Raw genomic sequence first — 23235 nt, 5'->3', positions numbered from 1 at the left:
ATAACCTCGATAGGAGGATAATGAAGTGTGTGCAAATCTTGTATATTCATTGTCCTGTTAGGTGCAGAAATGTCTTCACTTGAGTAGTTTCCTGTAGTCAGTAATTTTCACATGCATACGCAGTTTATATCCAGTTTTCTGTAACACATTAAGAAAGATAAAAAAAGAAAAAAAAATCGAAATAGTTCAGTTGACCACTTTACGTGACAAATAGACTTAGAAATTGAGAATTTACTTCACAAATTCCTGATCATATTGCCTTTTACTTCTAATGAGAGACCAAAATAATAAAAAATGTTATTTATTTATTTATTTATTTCAATTTTCTTTACAGTTTACTCTTAATTAGGAGTTAGCGATATCCTAGACTACAATTTTTTAAATACAAATTCCGAAAGTATATTCTTAGAAAGAATAGGAACTTCACACTAGGAAACTAGTTTCTTTTCTGGCTGTTTTACCTTGCGTTGTACTTTTCTATCTTTTCCTTCACTTATCACTTTGTCTGTGACACATCTTGTTTCTATTCACGTTTTTATATCTTGTTTACTCCTCACACTTTCCTTCATTTTATTTTTTCTTCTTCCTCCTTAGAATCTTCTTCTTCTTCTTCTTTCCATTCATATTGTTCCCCATTTGATGACTCTCCTAACTCCTCTTCGTCTTACAACGCACGTACATCTTGCTCCATTTCCAATTCAACTTGTTTTGTTTCCCTCTCGAGGTCGTTTCCTCCTCTTATCTTTCCATCATCTTTATTGATATCCCAGTCCTCACCCCCTCCTGTCTTCTTACATTCTTTTTCTCCTCTTGTCTTCCCTTCACGTTGTTCAAGTTCCTTGTCCTTTTCCTCTCCCGTCTTCCCCACACACTCTTTTATTCCTATCTTTCCTATATCGGACTTGATTTCCCAATCTTTTCCCCCTCCTGTATTCTCACATTCTTCTCCTCGTATCCCTTCCTCACACTTTTCTTCTCCTAACTTTCCTACATCTTGTTTCTGTTCCCAACCTTCCTTGTCGCCCCTCATTGGTACTTCTTGCTTCCCTACGACCTGCCCCATATCTAGCTCATGTCCACCCAAATCATCAGCTGTCTCACCCACATCGATGTCCTGTCTATAATAATCATCCTTCCCTTCCTCTGCATCATCTAAATCTAGTAAATCTAGTAGATCTAGTTCCTTTTCCCAATCATCATCCCATGGTTCATCTCCGTCTTGTTCCTGCTCCTCCAAATCTGTGTCCACCATTTCTTCCAATTGTGGCGAAGGTTCTTCATGGGTTGTAATCTTATCTTGGAGTTCTTGGCAACCTCTTCCTGCTTCTTCATCTGTAGCTTGTTTATTTTCTCTTGTTTTTCCCTTTTCTTGTTGGTTTATCCCTTCTTCCTCCTCTGCATTGTAATGTACACTACATTCTTCTTTCTCCATATCTTGTTTCTTGCTCGATTCTTTTCTGTCCTCTTCCCCTTCTTCCTTTCTTGTATTTTGTTCCTTCCCTATATCTGTTTCTTCCATTTCTGTGACCTGTTTCTCTTCTGCCTTCTCCACCTCCTTTTCTTTTCTCTCTTTGCTCACTGCACCATGTTTCTCGTTATCTTGCTCTTTTCCCTTTGCCTTATCTTTCTTCTTATTTCCGTTCGTAGCCAATTTGCGTCCCTCAGCAGCTTGACTTGTCTGTATCCGTATTTTTGGCAGATACTGTTGTAACGAGCCTACGAAGATTGTCTTTGCGTACGCAGCAAGATCTGGAACTTCTTGCTCTTCTATTTGTGTGGTACTGAAGTAAACAGCCTGTCTGCGGGCTCTCTTGAGGTACTCGTCCTTGTTCTCCCTGGGTGGGAAAAGAGAAACACTATATTTACACTCTGTACTACATGATCATACAGAATTATTATGTTAAAAAAGACAATGTTAGCAAAATATTAGGCTTACATTTCTTGACACCGTTTATTATTATTATCGCCGCTTATAACTCGAGAAAAAACTTATTTTCAAATTTTACACATTAATAACGGATTAATGACCAAACTGATAAATAAGGATCTCTGTTGACTGACCATATCATTTTTTTTGCACTTAACCTACAGCAGTGTCGCGGTAATTACGATACTCTCTTTCGTACATTGAAAAAGTTGAATGGCATTAGCTGAGAATATGTATTATACTGTTTGTGTAGTGCTTTCATATATTATATACAATTTTGTTCCGTCTTGGGGTTGAGTCGTACTTATCTGTGTCTAGAGAAAAAGTGTAAACGTACTGACTCACTTACCAGGTCTCCGAAATTGTTTAAGATTTAAAAATTTTTCCAATTTTCTTTTGAACTATGGATATACAGGCTCAAGATTTGCTATGTAAGTGCGTTTTGATCCTCAAGATAACGAATCTCTTATTCTTTGTAAAATTATGAAACTACCACGCCAAAGGTTAGATACGGGGGGGGGGGGGGTCGTTATTAAAAAGTTTTTGTGTTGATCATATAATTCGGTCTATGGGTAACCAGGAGGGCCCTCAAATTATTGATCGTTCTGCGAACACATTAGATATACTCTACTACACAAAATCAAAATATCACGTTTTCATCTACTGTATATATACTTGAACCACCCCATCGATCTCGATTAAATTTTCAACATAGATGACGTTCGGGCCTGGGATAGTTTTTATTATTATATATATACGATCAAAAATTCAAAAATGACCGATATTAGTGTCGAATACATACTTCTTGAGGTCACTGAAATGAACAGTGACACTTCCCTTGCCGTTTGAATCCAAGTTCAGGTCCCTAACTTGGGAGTCGGGGGAGATATATAAAAATGACCGACTTCAGGAATAGTAAAAAGTGACTGATTAACGGCACATATTACTATTTTTTTTTTTTTTTCTTTCTTATTTTAACCTATCGAAGCGGCAATTGACGCTAGTATTTCATAAAACTGGTTCTCACAAAAAGCAAAGTCGATCGGACTAAAAAATGTGATAGGATATTTTTATCAGAGACTCATTAATAGGGATACTACTCTTTCGTTTTTTCCATTTACCTTTATTTCTTGATTAGCATTTTCCTAATAACGTTTGTTAGTACTACTTTGGCCAAAAGCAAGTGTTACATTTACAAAATGATTAGCATAAAATCCTCGTCTTCAGATGGAAGTAAACTACACGATAGCTTAGCATGTTTCCTTTTTTTTGTAATTAAGTCATTGTTACTCAGTTCTTGCATATGTGTTTTCTTTATTCCAAAATCTCATTCTATTTCTTTTCAGCTCCTTAATTGCAACTCTTTTGAACCAGAGGAAAAAGTAATGGTTCACCATCACATGCCTTAGTAACCCTGTCTAACACTTGCACAAGACATAATTTCAAAGATAGCATTTGCAATTGTTTGTACTTTTAACATGCCATGCAGATCATAATCACTGACTGATTTTCAGATAGTATCGTACGCTGAATATAGAATCGTCAACTTCTCTTGCAGCTTGGAGGAAGTAAAAAATAACATGTTTTACTGACAATACATCAGAGTTAACGACAAAAGGTCATACTTACCAATATAAAAAAAATGCATCCGCATTTGCTGGACTGATGGCATAAGGAACGTCAAGCAATTCAATGATACCTTCTAAGATGTCTCTAATTTTAATTGTTGGTTTCCACATAGTGTTGTGCAGGATGTGAAGGCAGACTTTTCCTGTTTAAAAATAGAACGGCAATTAATTGACAAAAACATGTGACATTTAATACAAATATGGACAATATGGCCTAAATATTTTGACCTTTTCAATCCAATTTCTAAATAACTAGAAAATAGATGTGTATATATATCAGACTATTTCATAATATATGGAGAGGGATTGGGGTTTGGCACAAAATAATAATACAGTCTGAGTTCGCTAGGAATGCACTCTCTGTGGCACGTGCTGGGTTGTGTTTAATATGGTGTTGCACCACTCTTCATGCAAAACCTGCTCGACTTCCTTGAGATATGCTAGCGGATTCAAACTAGAATTCTGCTTTCCAAAACATACTTTAATGGCTCAATTATGATCAGATTCAGTGATTGTAGATCCCGGGAGGAGTGTGCTAGTTCCTGTTGTTCGTCCTTAAACCACACTTAGACATTCCAAGATGTATAACTTGAGTCCATGCCATTCTATAAGATTGGATCACTTGCAGGAGACAGTGTGTACGCGATAGGACGGACGTGTCCTCCAACATAGACTCATCGGTCTTACCAGACATTGTTCTATCCACGCTTATAATCGGATTTGCAGAACGCCAGGATATGACTGCCTCACGATGATAGAACAACCCTCATTCTGGAGAGTTGTCCAAGCTGATAGTCTGGATTGTAAGCTTCTGAAAGTATTCGCCAGACGTACATGTGTCTTACGGTGGGAAATAAAAGATGAATTAACGTGACCACATGACATGTTTCCACTGCACGACAATGCATCTTCGTTGCACAAATGTAACTTTTTGCTATTTACCAATGTTGTGATGGGTTTGGAGATAGCAGACCTATGAACATACATATGGAGTTTTCACCAATGTGTTCTTCAGTGGTGGCAGTTCTTCAGTCAGTTACGATCTGATTTAATGACCTATCATTACCAGAGAGTTTAGTTTTTCGCCCGCTATTATTGTTTCGCAGAGGAAATTTTCTCTCGCTATATGCTTGCGCAACATTGACTGAGTAGCTCGTAATATCCTTAGAAACGTGTGGCTTTTGCCACATACTTAACAAACTAGCAATCTGCTCTCTTCGAAAGTCCGTAAGATCAGACATAAAGACGCACCACGATAGTGACGAATGAACTGAGAGCAGATAAGGATTGCAGGATCCTTACTGTGCAATAATGATAGTAATTCATGGCTGTTCATGCTATTTTATTCACCCATGTAATCTGTCTATTAAAATGCTACAATAGCAATAAAAACACCTATGCTCCAACCTCTAACTTTTGATTTCAAACCTTTGATTTACGGTTATTTGTTATTCACGTTTAACAAACACAAATATCTTAAAGTATGTGTACCTTAAATAAATTATTTATTAAATAGATCTTTAAAGTTTATTTTCGAAAATTATCGTTGAAAGCCTTTGTATTTTAATAAGCCTTCTCCAAAATATATGCAAATGAATTGTGCTGCCATCTTTGGAGTTCTTTTAAACTATACGTTTGTGGACATTTATATGTTTGTGGTCAATCCTTTCGACAATGAGATCTCGGAAACTACAGACTCTAGAAAGATGACGTTTCCACTGATCGATTGCAAATTTTGCGTAGATTGTCCAGTACTAATTGAATATTTAAAAAACATGGCCATTATTTCTTTATTACATTCTTACGGGTACACTGGAAGTGTTGAAATTAAAAAAAAAGAAAATAAAAATAAGGTATCATATCTTACGCATTATACATTCCAACCCCACATAATTACATACAGGGGTTGCATAACTTAGGCGTTTCTTTCATGGCCAAACTATAATGAAGACGAAGGATAACAATTTCTCCAGTCTAAGTTGAATCTTTAGTGTTTGGAGTGTTTTTCCCAATGAACATCATATATTACTGACATTATAATTAATTGTATGTGTAATGTATTTGCTTATTACATCTGCATGCAAGAAGAAAGGAAACACTGATCATACATGAATTAAAAACTACAACTTGAAGTAGGCTTAAATCTTGCAAACGGTGCGAGATATTGAAAAAGGAATCGAAAAAAAAATCTTCCCTTTACGGTATCTCTTACCGATTTTCATTAAGACGTCTTTCACTTGTGTCTGTAAAGGGACATGTACAGATGTTGTTAGGAATGAGAAGGCGATTCATGCTCATATGTGAATGATGCGCTGTGTAGAGAGCGCAGTTTCAGCTAGTCTATATATTAAAATGCTAGGTGTATATGTTTGTCTTCAATACTTTCGACAATGAGATCTCGGAAACCACAAGTGGTACAAACGTGCCGTTTACACAGGTCAATTTTAAATTGTGTGAAGATTGTCCAGTTCGTATTCAAATTTTCGAAAACTGTGTCGTTATTGTTCTATTCAACATTGTAGGGGCGGTTTTGAGCCTATAAGATTAACATTGTTGCACGCCAAAACTACGGTGCTAGGCAACCAGTGGAGAAGTTACGTATGGCAGGTTGACGGACTTTGCAGGCGCTTTGCCTAAATCGGAATGGCAAAACCTATTGCGTGCTGGCAACTTCAAAGGCCTCAAGAGACGCAATGAGGTGTACTCGGACGGATATGAATTTATTAGAAAAAGTATTTCCACTTGATATCGTGTTACTTCTAGAAATTTCATACAAACTCACTCCAACATTTATACATAGCAATTCACTCCCTTTGTGAGTCTCCTATCCTTTACTTGTGTGAGTAAGGAGACATGTACAGTGGGAAGGAGATTAATGGGCATAACAAAACGCTGCATTGAGTAGATAGTGCAGGTTCAGCTAGTATTATATATAATAATCATCAAAGTAATTCAAAATTTTTCTTTTATAATTTCTGACGGCGTCTAGTACACTAACAGCATTAAATTTTGGAAAGAAAGTTAGAGATCAAGAATACATTTGCGCCCCAAATCCCTTGGGAGTCAAAGCAATTCAATTGAACACCACTACTTAACCTTGAAGAAAACCAATTCTGTTTTTCAATTCTCAGCAGAGAGCACAGCAGGTCAAATGCAATGTCCTAGAGGAAAGTAGCATGGTTTTGGAGATCTTGAAGGCAGAGGACGTTCCGAGGAAAGTTGAGTTGCTATCAACAGTTTAACTGATTTTGAAAGTAATTTTATAGTGTTATTGTCATTGTTCTCTTTTTGAATATCATGTAGTTCTTATAAATAGCAAGGAATGTTCCCGTAAGCATCTCAAACATTAAACTTGAAAAATCAAAATCAGTGATACAAAAAGAAACGTTACATGTGACTGCTGTAATGAATTTATTGAAATACCGCCACATAACAGTATTTTTTCCAGTTAACTTACCTGTAAATGTCACATTTGGATGCCAAATTGGGGGATCAAAGACGGCAACAGGAGGCACAAACGGGTAGTGTTCCGCAAAAGTGAAGAGCAATTTGTATATACCACCTTCCCAAGGTGACTGTAACAAACAAATTTTTAGGTGTTAAAATATGAATAGCATATTCATTTCATTCTTACAAAAATGTACTTTTTTCACTGAGAAAGTTGCAAGTGTCTAATATTTATAAAATGAATAATATCTTCAAAAGCCCTTATATAATTTTATTTACTTTGCCTAAGTTCTAAATATCTTGAGAAAATTTTCGATGACTATTGAACAACCTAAGCTTGGCGTCTTTTTTTTTTTTTTGTGTGTGTGTGTGTGTGTGTGTGTGTGTGCGCGCGTGTGCGTGCGTGCTTGCTTGCTTACTTTTAAATTTAAATAAAGTTATGAAATAAATTTTTGCTGATACATTCAATCCCAGCCTTGGATGGTCATCTTACGACAAATGGTAAGTTTTAATTGTTGTTTATGGGAGGGGTTGTCTATTATCAGACTTACAACTCCGTGAATTTTTATATAACTGTGCTTTTTAAAGAAACGCAGAAACAAAATCTTCCGTGTCAGCCTACTCAAATACTTTCTAACAAACACTTATGTCCTATGCCAATGACATTCTTACCCACATCTCTTGATCGAATTATTCGGTAACTACCCCCTTTTTGTTCTTTCTTGCAAACAGCAATAAATACTTATTTGTATGGTTCCGTTGTTCAGGCTATGATTGGCTAATGATGCTTCTCGCTCACGCTTACAGAGCAAGGGACAAAATATACACCGTAATTTCGATGCGTGTTGTTATTAGTACCCGTGGAAAAACATGCAGCAGAAAACTGGTAGTGCCTTCGAAGACACATATATTTTCCCTCCATGTGTCAACTCACCAGCAAATCATTGTTCTTCAATTACACATGGTTTTATTTATTATTATTTGGAAGTAAAAAATAAACAGTAAATAGTGTATTTTGTGGAGTTAAGTTTTGTTCCGCATTCTCAACACGAAACGCATTCGCTCTGAACATATTCTTCAGAATTTTGAGTACGAAAACTTAGTGCCCATTCGTGTGATTAATAACCAGCATTCGCATCCAGTCCATTCCAAGACAATTACGCTTTTTTAAGTTGTCTTTAACTTCACTAAATTCCAATTTCCTGACTTTAAGATCTGTGGTTTCCCTGAAATAATTGTCGAAGCATTGTATTGTAAATTAGTTACTATTATCGATTATCATTCTACTTGCAGATTCTTGTAATTCCTGAATTTTCTTTAAACTTCCAAGCTTTCGACTCACCCTTGGAGTACTGGTCAAAGAGGTTAGAAATAGGAAGAAAAAGAATGGTAACATCAAGGAATAAAAATGCAAGGACTTAACAAAGGAAGAGCTGTGCTGTTACAGAAACATGTTGTCAAGTGCGTCAGTAATCTCTAGGTGAAGATGATGCAAATTCAGTTGTACACATGATGATTCCGTACAATACAGCTCTTCCCTTTGGGTAAGTCCGTTCCGTTTTTATTATTTGATGTTTCTGTTCTGTTTTCTTCCTGTTTTGAACCTCCGTGACCAAGACTCCAGAGGAGAGTCGAAAGCTTGGAAGCTTAAAGAAAATTCAGGAATTACAGGCATCTCTAAGTAGAATGATAGAATTCCTGAGCGTGGTTTTGCGTTGTCTATTATCAACCATATTCTCTGTAATTCAAAAGTTAACGTATTTGTGAATTACTTTTAAAAATTGCGGTTACTTTGGGTATGTTAGCCAGTAATTTCTGTTATATTGCATTACAACATTTTCTTATCATTTCAAAAAAAAAAAAAATGCACCGTTATTGTCCATTATTATTATTATAAGTACATAGTATCTAGTTGCATTATACTTTCTTAGTTTCCTGTGTTCTCGTCTGAAATGTGACCTCTGTTATATTGTTATTGCTTTCCTTAACACACTGTTGTTAATTCCCTTAACCAAACGGATGAAAAGCCAGATTTTAAAATAAGGAACTGATCTTTGGACATCTGTTGTTTCTATGTTAGGATAAAAGCGAACGTAAATATTTTAACCCAAAACATTTAAAATATTTTCTCTACGGTTTTTATAATGGTTTTCAATTACTGGGTTTTCAACCTGAAAACTAGGAGGGGGGAGGCATAAGGAGTGAACAAGAGACGCAATCTACTGGCAGAAAAACTGTGAAATTCTAAATACAACGCTACTTGTAACGACCATGTACACTTAAGCTTTTCAGATGCTACTTGCTTAACATTTTGTTGTTGTTGTGAAAGGCAGGAAAAGGTAGGCGTGAGGTATCCAGGGTTTACAAAGGAGCACGCCAGGAATACTACTAGAATTATGTTTTAGTAATGTGTTTCCGCATCGTACAAAATTGTTGCTTTCAGTATCTAGTATAGTCAGTTATACCGACATAGTTGTCTCTCCCCCACTACATTTTACACATTTACTGAGTAAATACTTGAAATTTCTTACTTACTCCTTTTTTAGGGTGAATGAAGGCCTCCCATGATGTTAGAACATACGATCCATTATCATCCTTTAAGGGTCTTGCAACGAAACCCTGCAAAGTTATGATTATTACAGTAAACTGTCGAGTAATTACTGATAATTAATTAGCTTTAGATATTACATGCTCAGCATTATAATTTGGTGATTTGTTGACAGCTTTCTGAAGACCATGAATCAGATTGTATTTACTATTTATTAAAATATGGCTGCTACTCGTTAAATACTAATACAAAAATAAATAAACAAAATAGAAATAAAATTTTGGTTCAATTCGGCATTTTTATGATGTAAGTTTATTAAGGACAGCTCCTCCACGCACAAGAAATAAAGCATTTTTTCAGCTTTCGTTTTATTGTATAAAAATGGATAAGTTCCTTTAAATAAGTTATCTTGTCTACACAAAACTTATCAAAGTATAAGTCTACATTCAAACCAAATAAGAGAGTAAATATAATAATAATAATAAAACAAAAACATCATGAAATTCCATATTTCACACAAAAGTTTTACCGAAATTGAACCTTTAGATCATAAGATGAATACTTTCCAATTGGTAGACCTCTTCTGACATATGTTATTTTTACTGTCTTAATATTAATTTGCACATAAACCAAACTTTACGATTATTCTCAACCAAGAGTTATACTCCTCATTATGTTTCACCTATACTACACGGCCCAAAACTAATAATATATCCAGCCCCCCTCTGAATTTTCAAAACTCTTTCTGTGATACATTTCTAGAATAAAAACGAAAAATATTTATGTGAAGATAAATGGACAGGATTCTCAGAAATTGTGATTAAAAAAAAAAAAAGTAATTTTCAATGTTCCTGTAGAGTGATACTAATTACTATTTGACCACTTTTAAAAACGAAAATAATTGAATTTTGCGTTTCATTGTAATATATACTAGTTTGTTTAAACAACGATCATTAAAAATTCATATATCATTAAATATCAGTTAATGTGAGAAGGAAAACTAGAGGTAACCATTCGCAAGTAAATATAAATTTTGTTTGTTACTTAGTTAAGCTAACGTTACAGTTATTTGATGAATTTAGGTAAGTCAAGCAGATACTGCTTTTAGATTTGTGGTTGCCTAGAAAAACAGTTGTCACTTCTAACACTATTTTCGGATCTTAATCAGCTGTGTAAGTATATTCTTATTTGAGTATGAAACACAAGTATTATGAAAACAAAAATACTTGCCTCAGGTGGGTTCTCCACCAATTCTTTCCATTCATGAAACAAGCGAACCTTAAGCAATCTCGCCATTTTGGAAGCTGCATATAGAGAGATAATTAGAAATTTAACCATATGTTCATATATTTCCACAATCAGCTTGTCGTATGGTAACATATAAGAACTTAATCACTTAAAACAAGGATGCAAATAAGCAACAAAATTTTACTAGCCGCCCCCCCCCCAAAAAAAAAAAGCCACTAGCGCACATTCCACAATAGAAATCATTTACTTACCTTCAATATGATATTAAATACACGCCCGCAGCGATGAACCACTCGCCTCGGGCGAGCGGGCGATTGGTTATTTGCATCCCCGACTTAAAATATACAATTCTTCAAGAATTTTTCAAATTGCATTAGTATTATTGCATATGTACAGTGCCTACCATATTTTCAACACGTGAATTTGCAGAAAGTGGCTTAAAATATAGAAATGAAAAATATTAAAAATATATTATTTAAAATAAACATATCTTGTTCGAATCTGGCTTCATGATAATGTTGGTTAAATTTACTAGGCTGACCGGTCTATCTGCATATTACTGTTACTGCTTTCTCAAAACCAAAACTTATTTATGTCTTCGGTTAGGGTTTTGGCATGAGGTTAACAACCTCATCCTGTAAGAAAAAAGTTTTAGAAAGGCTATCAACCTCCCGCTTTTATATTAAAGAGTTCTTACTGATACAGATAGCATTTTGAATAGTTGGAAAGATATATTTGACAATTATTTTAATGCGCACCAAAACCAATGTTCGAGGAGAAAGTGAAATGCACACTGCTGAACCGCATGTTTCAGAGCCTAACCGAATAGCTGTAGAAATTGCCATAAATTAAAGAAACACAAATCCCCAGGTGTAGACGAGGTTATGGCTGAGTTAATTTTAGCTGGAGAGGAAAAATTGTGGAACAAGATACATAAACTCATCATTCTTGTCTGGAACAAGGAGGAATTGCCTCAAGAATGGAAAGAAATAATCATTGTCCCAATTCACAAGAAAAGCGACGAAACTGACTGTAATAATTATCGGGACATCTCTTTTTCTGTCAGCATCCTACAAAATCCTCTCAAACATTATATTAGCAAGATTACCTCGTACGCAAATAAAATTATTGGAGATGACTAGTGCGGATTTAGATTAAATCGATCAACTATCCCTCAGATATTTACCATTCAACAAATACTCGAAAAGAAATGGGAATACAATTCCTCAGTACATCAATTATTTATTGATTCTTGAAAGACCTACTATTGTGCTGCCAAAATGTCTTGACCCGTGGCAAAAATGCGAACTAACGCTCACACCCTCACACACCCACGCGTTGAGCCAATAATGGTTCAGCTGTTGCTAAGCGAGAGAAAGCGAGTGGAATTCCTTCAGCCCGATAGCAGCGCTTGCAACGGAAGACTAGGGATCAAGTCAATGTAGCATATTTATACTTGGTTAGAAGGGAAATATTGTGCAACATTCTTACAGAATTTGAAATACCGAAAGAGCTGGTTAAATTAATTAAGCTGTGTTTAAGTGAATCTCAAATCCGAGTAGGAAAATAATTGTTCACGAGCATTCACATCGAGAATACCCAGAAACAAGGGAGTACATTGTCGCCATTATTATTCAACTTTGTCCTGGATTATGCCATAAGGGGAATCAAAGATAGAAACCAGGGTTTGGAGTTGAATGGTATTCACCCGCTTATGGGATATGGTGATGATGTAAATTGAATAGGGGATGATATGAGAAAAATAGAAAAAATTAGAGGGTGTATTAAACGCTTCGAAGGATATGGGTTTAGAAGTAAATATAGGGAAAACTAAATACATATAAAATCGTCGGGATCGTAAAGCTGTAAATTATGAATACGTCAAAATATCAAATAATTAAAATATTTCGACAAATGTAGATACTTTCAAATATCTAAGACCAATATTAACATACCAAAACCATATAAAAAAAAAAACTGAAAGGAGGGAATTCGTGTTATTATTCAGTTCAAAATATTTTGTCTTCGCGAATTCTGTCAAGGAATTTAAAGGTTAAAAAATATAAAACGGTAATCATGGCTGTTGTGCTGTATGGTTGTAAAACATAGTCACTTACTCTGAGGGAAGGACAGAAACTGGAAGTATTAAGTATTTGAGAATAGAATCCTGAGGCAAATATTCGGACTCAAGAGAAACGGGAATGGAAAATAGCGGAAACTTCATAATTAGGAACTGCACAATTTATACTGTTTACCATTGTTAGAGCTATTAAGTGTAGGAGGCTCAGGTGGGCAAGTCATGTAGCCAGAATGAAAGAAAGTTGGAACGCTTTAAAAGTTTTAACTGGAAGTCCAATCGGAAATCGTTCATTAGGAAGACCTAGGCGCAGATGGTAGGAGGATATTAAGATGGATCTCGCAGAAATAGAGAAACACATACAAAGTAGAAACTGGATCCAATTGGCTGAGGATAAAAGTCTATATAAAGCTTCCGTGAACGCAGCATTGAACCTTCGGGTTCCATAGGCCATAGTTAGTTAGTCGGGTATATTTAGGTTTATGAAATATTTATATGCCTAAACAATAATGATAAGTTGATTGTAGTCATGTGGTCGAATTTTCCATTATTTAAACTTCATAGATGGAAAAACTCAGTGCGTGTGCTAATTAATGATTAAGAACAAAAGTAGGACAAGTTTTGCAACCCAGCTCCTTCGTGGCTATGTGGTTAGCGGGAGACAGGAATTCGATTCCTTGCTAGAGCGCATTTAGTTCGGATCCACGTTCAATTATAGGCCCATGTCTCATATATATAGCGTGCTGAGAGGGACGCTAAACTCAAAATTAAAAAAAAAACTATTATGTATTTTTATGTAATAAATTTGTCAATATATTGTGGATAAAGTTAAATATTCGCTTGAAAAGCAACTACATAAAGTGTTCGACGTTGCAATATGTTTATAAGAAATGTTTTAACTTCTTCATCTCCTTAGTATGCGAATTTTATTAAAAGTGAGATAGTAAAAATCTGCATTAAGTCAATTCCTAACTATATTTCAAAATTCATTTGAAACGGTTGTGAGACTACGTTGATTTGAATGTAGAGAGAAAATTATGAAAATTGACCCCCCCCCCCTTCTTCTCTCTTGAAAACGGAATTTTCAAAAATGCTTGAGCACGTGTCAACTTATTCTTAATAAATAAAAAAAAAGTGTATATTTCGTATTCTATACTTAAGAAATTTGTTGAAGAATGCTGTTGTTCATCCGTTGTTGTCTACCTACAGTAATTTTATGGTATATTCAATTATTTTCATGTGTAAATGCTACTGATCTATTACAATCTTATGTTGCAAGGTTTTGTACTTAAGGGTCTTCAATACAGCGAAATTAAACTACCGCTAATTTGAGAGTTTTTCTGTAATATCTTCAAAACAAATACAAATATTCGAAAAGCAGAAACGTAGTGAACTAGACAATACGATTTTGCATGTGCTACCTTTAAAACAATTCATCTATCTGCTTTTGGTATGCCGCTATTTACAGAACCCGCAAAAAATGCTAAATGTATCTACAATTGCAAATCGAAAGCGGATACATGAGTTGTGATAACGGTATCACATGTAAAATCGTATTGTATAGTTCACTATGTTTCTCCTTTTTGAATATTTTTATTTGTTTTGAAGATATTACAGAAAAACTCTAAAATTAGCGTAGTTTAATTTCGCTGTAGTGGAGACCCTTAAACTCGTAGAGTTACGTTTACGGCAGGAGGGGGGTACTTAGCATATATAGGTACACTTATACTTAAATTGCATTAAGCAGCATAAGACCAAAACGTATTATCTCTGTAATACTTCTAGATCACAATTAATAACCCTAAAACCATGTTTATGAGCTTATTGTATTAAAGGACTTTTTCACATGCTCATGAACGTGTCTAGTACTCATCTTGTGATTTCCTATATGCATTATTAGACTGTCAACTACTAGTTGTTCTTTCCGATCTTGATATATCGGAAAATTCAATGCGAAATAGTGGTGCCAACCCCCCTCATGTCCATGACGCATCCCCCCTCAATTGTCTATCCGTAGGTGTTCTTCCATGAAAAAAAATCTTTTCGATTAATTTTTACATCCCCTCAAACATATTTATATAGATTTTAACCCCCCCCCCCCAAAAAAATATTTCAATGACGCAGTTTGCGTCATAGCCCCTCTTTGTGGGCACCCCTGCGAAATACCTTTCGTCATGTCAACTTTTTAATATATCTGCGAACGAACACTTTTTGTGACTTAAAGGTGAGATTTCTTTTTTCTCTTCTACTTTCTGCTGAAGAAAGTCGAGTTTACATGCCACAGAGATGCATATCGGAAATTTTCGGGTAGAAATCAAGTAGATAAATAAACATTAAAACTTTTTCTTTCGAATCACTGTTACGAGTGTGGAAAAAAAATGCACGACGTTGAAAAAAAAAAAACTTCCGTTCAGTTAAATCCTTCATTCGGAATGTAACAATGTTATCACTTAGAAGTTCTTTGAATTCTGACATAATATCTTGTAGGTATATATAAACTTTAAAAAATAAACAGGGCATTTATTCCGAAGTTGGGCATCCGCTTTCGCCACGTTTTTTCCCTGTTATATCCTTTCCTCATTTTCTGCAATTTGTTATTAGGTTCATTAATCCGTGCTCTTCACAAACTTTTAAAAAATTTTGCTCGTTATCAACGTATTGCTTCACAAATGTTAAAACTGTCTGTTCATTGCCCTTGCACATTTGCCATGTTGATAACATAAATGCTCGTTACTTTCCCACAATGCAACTGTTTGGTTACCTTGCGCCAAGTAGTTCCCTCCGCTCGCCGTATGGTCCCACGTTTATAACCGCTTATATATAATACATAAACCGATTTTTCGAGACCCTTATATATTATCAAGCACACAAACGATCAAATTACCGATATCTTTCCTGTAAATTTTAAAAATTTTGCTGGAAACAGATGCCCAACTTTGGAACTTAACCCATAAACGGGAACAGTGTTATATGAGAATTAGAAAATTGTTCAGTAAGACAACAGTATGGTGGTGGATATGACGAAATGGAAACCAAATAGTTACATCGGGCCTTATGCAGAGTCGTTCTGATGCATAATTAGTGCCATACTGAAGAATTTGACTAACATACGTTTCTTGTAGTAGTCGGGCCTTTAGTATGACGCTTATCATACGTCAAAACGACGCGGCGTAAGGCCCATCGTCTCTAATAATGCCCCAGGACATTCTTAGGTGCAAGAATAAACAAGAACTAAAGTCAGTTGCGAATTTTGAGAAATTAAAATTATGAACAGTACGGTGGTACTAACAGAAAATTAATGATAGCATAAAAGACATACTTGATTGACTGTTGTTAACAAGGAAACTGCAATTCTGAATACCTGATAACTTCGATTTGCATACCGTCATGGCGCTCAAGGTCATTCAAGGATACAAAGTTTAAAACGAACAGAAATTTGTAAAGTTGCAAAAATAACAACAAAAAAAGTAGACAATATAATCCTAACCCAAAAATGACCGTAATTAATAAGTAGTTAATAGCAGGGATCGTTAATTTTTTATGTAATTAAAATAGTAACAATGCTGCAGAAAAGTATGAAACCAATGCACACATTTTAAATGCAATTTGAGGTGTTTGATCTGGTCAGTGCAATAAAATAGGTATATCTTCTGCAGCTGCGTTAAAATACAAGTTAATTAGAAATAAAAATACATAGATATTGGAAACACTTTTACAATATTGGCAATAAAATATGTTGAGAGCTTTACCTTCAGATGCACCTTCCGTTCAGATGAGTTCTACTTCGCGCAGGTCATGTGATTTACTAAGTGGTCCTTATAACGTAGGTACTCAGGCGTGAAGTCGACGCCATTTTGTGTACGCCTTTACTTAGAGGGAAATATGAACTATTTTATTTACTCCCTTGTTATTGTTCTTAAATTGAAGGAAAACTTCAACATTCAGATTTCATTATTTGTTTTCTGCGCAGGGGGTTGGATTATGGTATTTTTAAATGTTAAATTTATTTTATATATGCAATGTAGGGTGTTTCAAAACAACGCCGACAAGGTTTGGGAGTCGATTCCTGACATCAAGATAAGACAAAAAGTATAGACCAACCTGGGTGCACAAATGCTTCCTTTCGGAATTATAGGCTGCCGAAAACATGAAAAAATGAATTTTAAAGGTTCATAGCTCCAAAACTATGGGACCTACCGTAGTCGGGTCAAGACTTCACTTAGGAATTAATATATGCCCTATCCAAAAATACAAGTTTCAAAATCCTAAGGTACTCATGCAACAGTTTTTGTAGGGGCTGTTTGGCTACAGGCATAGAATTTGAAGTACTCACCAACTATATAAAAATTATTGCGGAAGTGCCGCAGGATTCTGAAACATGGATATTTGGATAGGGTACATACTAGTTTCTAAATAAAGTCTTGACCCGACTACGGTATGTCTCATATTATTGGAGCTATAGACCTTTAAAGTTCTTTCTATTACTTTTAATGTTTTCGGCAGCCTATAACTCCGAAAGGAAGCGTTTGTGCACCCAGGTTGGTCTATACATTTTGTCTTACCTTGGTGTCAGAAATGACCTCCCAAACGTTGTCGATGTTGTTTTGAAATTATATATATATATATATATAAAATAGGGTGTTCTAAAAATGGCGCCTACGGACTACAGAACACTATTCTACAAGTCAAAATAGAGCGATAAATAATTATATAGCTTTCGGGTCCTCACCTGGAGACGCGAATTGCACTATGTGGCAACATCGCAGATAAAAAGCCATACAGTACATCTACCAATTCATTAAATACTTAGATCGATTTTTTCTAGACTGGTTTTGCATGCACGTGGCATGGACATTTAATTTTGATTTCTATGTCACATGTATGTAACTGCATACACATCTATCAAACAAACGCGACAGGAGAAATGTATATTATTTGTTTATGGAAAATCACCCAAGCGGCGCGGCGTATAGGAGAACTGTATGTGTGAAATTCCATACACATGGCAGTAAACGAGTTAAAATTCTCTGGCAAGAACTACGGGACCTGTTGCAAGTGCTTCAAAAAAATATACAGGCATTAGTATCGCTCTATCTGAATATCCATATGTTATAATTTCGTGGTACTGGCAAAACGAGTGCTTCAAAGTGTTCCCCTTGTCCGACTTTCTGTATACAATTCGTTTCGCCGGTACCGAGAATTGTAAAATATGGATATTGAGATACAGCGCATACTGATTCCTGTATAATTCTTTGATCTTCTTGCGATACGCTCCATAGTATCAAACCGCGGCGTTTTAAAACGTGATATTTAGCATTTTCGATGTTTTATAACTCAGAAATTAATATAAGGAATGGGGTTGCAGAGATGAGTCATCGAATTTCTGCGTTCATCTCAAATGCATTAAAATAGTTTTCCCTCTATCTACCTGGTCAAGATACCCTAAACCAACGGTAATGGGACTCGTATGTCTTAAACCCTTCGGGATTTTGTGCCAATTATATATTGTGCTTTTTGTGTAAAAAAAAAAAGTTTAGAATGCTCATGAATAATAGTCATTTAATAGTGATCACGAATCAGGGAACTAAGTAATATTGCGTGATAATGACTAAAGCATGGGACAAAATTTATGGCTAGGCGAATGGAACAAAAGCTGCCACGCGACGTTGCCGTGTGATAAACAGGTGTCGCTAAGCACACGCAATACGCGCGAGCAGCTAACAGTCTCTGGCAACACCGCCCCATTTGCTAACAGCGTGTAAAGGAAACTCGGAGTCGCGCCTTTAAACGCCATAAACGCAGTCCTTTAACACAATAAATAAATAAATAAATAAATAAATCATGTCTTATTTTCTGTACTGTTTCTTAACTAAAACATGAAATCTTTGTTTTACGTCCCACTATTATGCCGTATGGGCTAAAGAAGACGATGATGATGATAAATGAAAGAAATGGTGGAATGAAGAAAGTGGGAGGAAACGGGAGAATCCCGAAAAAACACGCACACAGTATTTGTGCACCATAAAGCTCACTTAGCGCGAGCTAGGATCGAACCAGGGACCTCGCACACCAGAGGTAAACGCTCTACTACTGAGACACCGCTGCCCGTTGAAAATGTTTAACGCATTAAGGTTCTTCACTACCTCTAATTTTAGAGTTTTTCTGTAATATCTTCAAAACAAATACAAATATTCGAAAAGCAGAAACGTAGTGAACTAGATAATACGATTTTGTATGTGGTATCTTTAAAACAATTCATCTATCTGCTTTTGGTATGCCGCTATTTACAGAACCAGCAAAAAATGCTAAATGTATCTACAATTGCAAATCGAAAGCGGATACATGAGTTGTGATAACGGTACCACATGCAAAATCATATTGTCTATTTCACTACGTTTCTGCTTTTCGAATATTTTTATTTGTTTTGAAGATATTACAGAAAAACTCTAAAATTAGCGGTAGTTTAATTTCACTATAGTGAAGACACTTAAGTCACGGAATATAACTTTTTTTTTTCATAAAATGTGTTATACGGGCATATTGAAAAATGTTAAATAAATAAAAGAAGTGAGTTTTGATAGCAGTGTGAAAATACGTTATACTCACAAACCATGGGAATTCAATACTCAAACTAGAAGTAGAACATCTATTCTACTGTTACAATAGTTGATGCTAATTGCTGGTTGCAATAAATTAATAAGAACGAAGATTAAACCTGTTCCTGGGACGTTGAATCCATATCAGAAAGCAATTTAGTAGATATCCCTTTCTGCTTTTGTTCTATTGTGATAAAGGTTGAAACCGGAAATCATTAATTTGAACCACTTCTGGTTTGAATACAGGATTAAGGGAAAACAGAGAACCTATTCTAGCAATACTGAATCGATTGCAGAGGAAATCTCGATATCTTGTACTGTTTTTTTTTGCTCTACAGAAATCTGTATTGAAACCGGAAGTAGTAGTAAATTCCAACCACTTCTGGTTTTGGTAGTGTTGCGGGTTATGATGGTATGATCTCTTGATATCCTGAATTGATTGCAGAAAACCGTTTGTCGCTATCTAATACCATTTTCGTTCTGTGGCGTTAAATATTCGAATTGGAAATAGTTTATTTTAACCACTTCCGGTTTGAATAGAGGGTTAACGAAGCAGATAGAGCCTATTCTTGGGACGTGGAATTTATTGCACAAAAAAAAAACCGTTACTCCATATATCTAACGTTTTTTGCTGTGATACCGCTTTAGAGCTCCGTCATTGTTATGAGTGCGTACGCACCTTTGGTAGGGAGGTGAGGATTCGATTCCCGGCGCAAGCTCATGTGATTCGGATTCCACATTAAGCCGTAGGTCCACGATTTACATACCTCCGGTGATTCAAGAGGTGTTAAACTCCAAACTAATTGTCACTGTGTATCTCTTATAATCATTAGAAATATTTATAATTAACATAATTAAATATCTTATATATAAAAGAGAACGTACAAATCCTTTGTTCCCTCACCACGCTAATACGGCTGAACCAATTTCTTTCATTTTTGGGGGGTTATTATGATTTGGACCCTAGATGGTTTTTATCATATCACTTTAATTTTCAATTACCAGTGTCTTGAGATAATTGACCATTCAAGTGTCCATAACGTACAAATCCTTTGTTAGTTCATCATAGGTAAAAATAAACGTATTTATATGCAACCCGCATGACCGTGTCACTCGGCGGGTTAACATAAATGACAGGCGATATAATGTTAACATTAGTGCAATCTACTATGGTTTTTATCATATCACTTGAAAGCGAAAAAGTAAAAATTATCTAAGTAACAAAGTTTATTGCGTTCCGGGGTGACCGCAGCGAAGCGGGGCGGGTTAACATAAATGACAGGCGATATAATGTTAACATTTACTGCAATCTTCTATGGTTTTTATCATATCACTTGAAAGCGAAAAAGTAAAAATTATCTAAGTAACAAAGTTTATTGCGTTCCGGGGTGACCGCAGCGAAGCGGGGTGAACGCTGCTAGTATCATTTAAAAAATAAAATAAATTATTGCTTTTCATTACAAAAACGAGTGTGAGGGAGACGCTGTGGCTCAGTGGTAGACCATTCACCCCTGGTGCCAGGGGTTCTTAGTTCAATCCCAGCTCGCTCAAAGTGCGCTTTGTAGTGGATAAAGAACGTATGCGTAAGTTTTCCCTGAGCTCTCCCGTTCCCTCGCACTTTCTCCATTCCCCCATTTCATTCATTTCTCATCATGGCCGTTTCCTTTAGCCTAGCCAGCATAACCGTCGGGTCGGACGTAAAACTTAAAGATTTAATTTCATTTTTATTTCAAAAACTCGTGTGTTACATATATGATTTCTTATCGGAATCATGGCAGTTTTTGATATATACATATATATCTAGTGGAATTTACTGAATTTTGGACCCTAGTCGTGTTAACACTCTGTTACTCTTTTTTAAATTATGGCATTAATCTATTGATAAAAAATGTATATGAAGACGGAAGTATAAAGCATCGCTTAAGTCTACGCCTACCTTAGGTCCAAGTGAGCTGTTCGCCCCCCCCCCCCCTTCCCTTCCCCCCTCCTTCACCCAAGAGGAATTGCGGTTGTAAAGGCGAGAGAGGAAGCAGATGGAGGCAGCGCGAATTTGATGACTTGTCCTATATTTAACTCTTGTTTTGGGATCGTTGGTAGCAGTTGAGGGTTTGATGTGAGTGAGGTGTGGTTGTGTGCTCGTTCTAGCTCCGGGCTTGGGAGATTGGAAATGCCTCTTGGACGACAAAATGTTGCAAGAGTCTGGTCGTATGTGAGCCAGCTGCATGCCGAAGTCCAGTGTATATATTCACCTTAGCAACGGTGGGTTGGACATCTAGATAATAGTTTCAGAATAATACGTTAGTTTTATTCCAATGCGCACACACACGATATTCTCTCTAGGTTAGTTATTTCCAAAGTATGATGTATAAAACACGGAACAAATGCTTATCTGCTTGTTATCTAGGAACTACTATTTAGTATTTTACTGAAGAATAGATACCTGTGTGAAGAAGGATACATTGTTGTTTTGATTTTTTTTTTTTTTATCGGCTGTTCCGAATTCCTATGAAATGTTTGTTCCTTATTTATAGGTTTCATCCGTATTCTCCGCAATCGTATTTCATTTTCCATCTACTCAGAACTAAGTTTGTGAGCTTTAGCATCAGTATGGATGACAAATTGTCATTTCTTTAGACTTTGTGATTTGTACAATCCGTAACATTCATGAGACGGAGTGAAGCGCGTAAACTCTTCGGAGTTTAGCGGAGCATCACGCCTCTGTGGTTGTCGAATATGCGTTGAATTTAGCTTTCAATGTTGGACTTTTGCCATGAATTGTTTACCTTTTTGTTTCCGTCTTTTATATAAGAAAAAAGAACGCATGCCACTTTTCTTCTTTTTTTATGGTGAAACAGAAAGTCTGGAACATATGTGGAAAAGACTTATCCTACTGTGAAACATAAACATTGCAGGGATTCCCGTTCCAGGTGAATGTCCTTCTACGTGGGTCCTTGTATTCCTGAATCCATCTCACCCCATCCATATCAAATTCACAAAGCAGCGTTTGCAGACAGTTTCAGAGCCTTGCATACGTGCTTGTTGATTTCTATAAGAAAATTCGGATACTCATCATAGATAGAGATGTTGATTTTTTTTTCTTATCAAATAATAGATTTAATCTCCCGATGCATGTTGTTTTCCCTGAATTTTTCTAGAACATTTATTAAATTTTCGTCAGAATTGAAAATATTTCCAAAATTACAATAAAACTCGATTCTTTATAATATCAGGTATATCATAATGCAATATTGATGCTGAATATATATACGACTTCAAATTAAAATTTATTAGTTAACTCCATTCTAGTACAGAGTGGTCCCGGGTTCGATTCCCGGTGAGGGTACTTGCTCGAAAAAGTGCAGAAAGCATTTTCAAGCCAGCTATTGTGAATGAGTTTTTTTTTGTGTGTGTTTTCTCCTCATTCACACCAGGCAAATGTTGGGATGGTACTTAATATACAGATCCCAGGTCGCTTCACTCCTTCCGCAATACTTTCTTCCTTCCCTTTCCTCGAAAAGTGTGTTTGTCGAGGTACGCCATCCTTCATACGTGAAGGGCTAAATGGCCATAGATGTCGAAAGCCCAGAAATCTAATCCTAAATCTATTCTACTACAATTGTAAATTCTTAATAAAATCATTAACATCATTAATACATCATCAGTAACGTGAAATAAACAACAATAGTAAATTACAACAATACTTAATAATAACTACAATTTTAGAACATCAAGAACAACAGTGAGTATCTTACCAGGACGGTTAG

General features: G+C 35.8%; 2 protein-coding genes across 11 annotated transcripts in view; one reads left to right on the top strand and one right to left on the bottom strand.

Annotated features, from left to right (window-relative positions):
* p120ctn (adherens junction protein p120) overlaps positions 1–23235 on the top strand; it is a 360526-nt gene that overhangs the window by 245387 nt on the left and 91904 nt on the right. The window lies entirely within an intron of this gene.
* On the bottom strand, positions 286–16718 carry LOC145687843 (uncharacterized). Its single transcript, XM_081761311.1, has 6 exons — positions 16625–16718; positions 10781–10854; positions 9538–9621; positions 7013–7130; positions 3557–3698; positions 286–1835 (listed from the first exon to the last, which is right to left on the bottom strand). The coding sequence occupies exons 2-6, from the start codon at positions 10844–10846 to the stop codon at positions 665–667; spliced, it is 1581 nt and encodes a 526-aa protein (XP_081617437.1). The 5' UTR covers positions 10847–10854; positions 16625–16718; the 3' UTR covers positions 286–664.

Source organism: Thermobia domestica, chromosome 6 (genome assembly GCF_964235325.1).
Source record: "Thermobia domestica chromosome 6, izTheDome1.hap1.1, whole genome shotgun sequence".
Taxonomy (NCBI): domain Eukaryota; kingdom Metazoa; phylum Arthropoda; class Insecta; order Zygentoma; family Lepismatidae; genus Thermobia; species Thermobia domestica.
The sequence above is the reverse complement of the archived record's forward strand: the minus strand, read 5'-3'. Positions and strand labels throughout refer to the sequence as shown.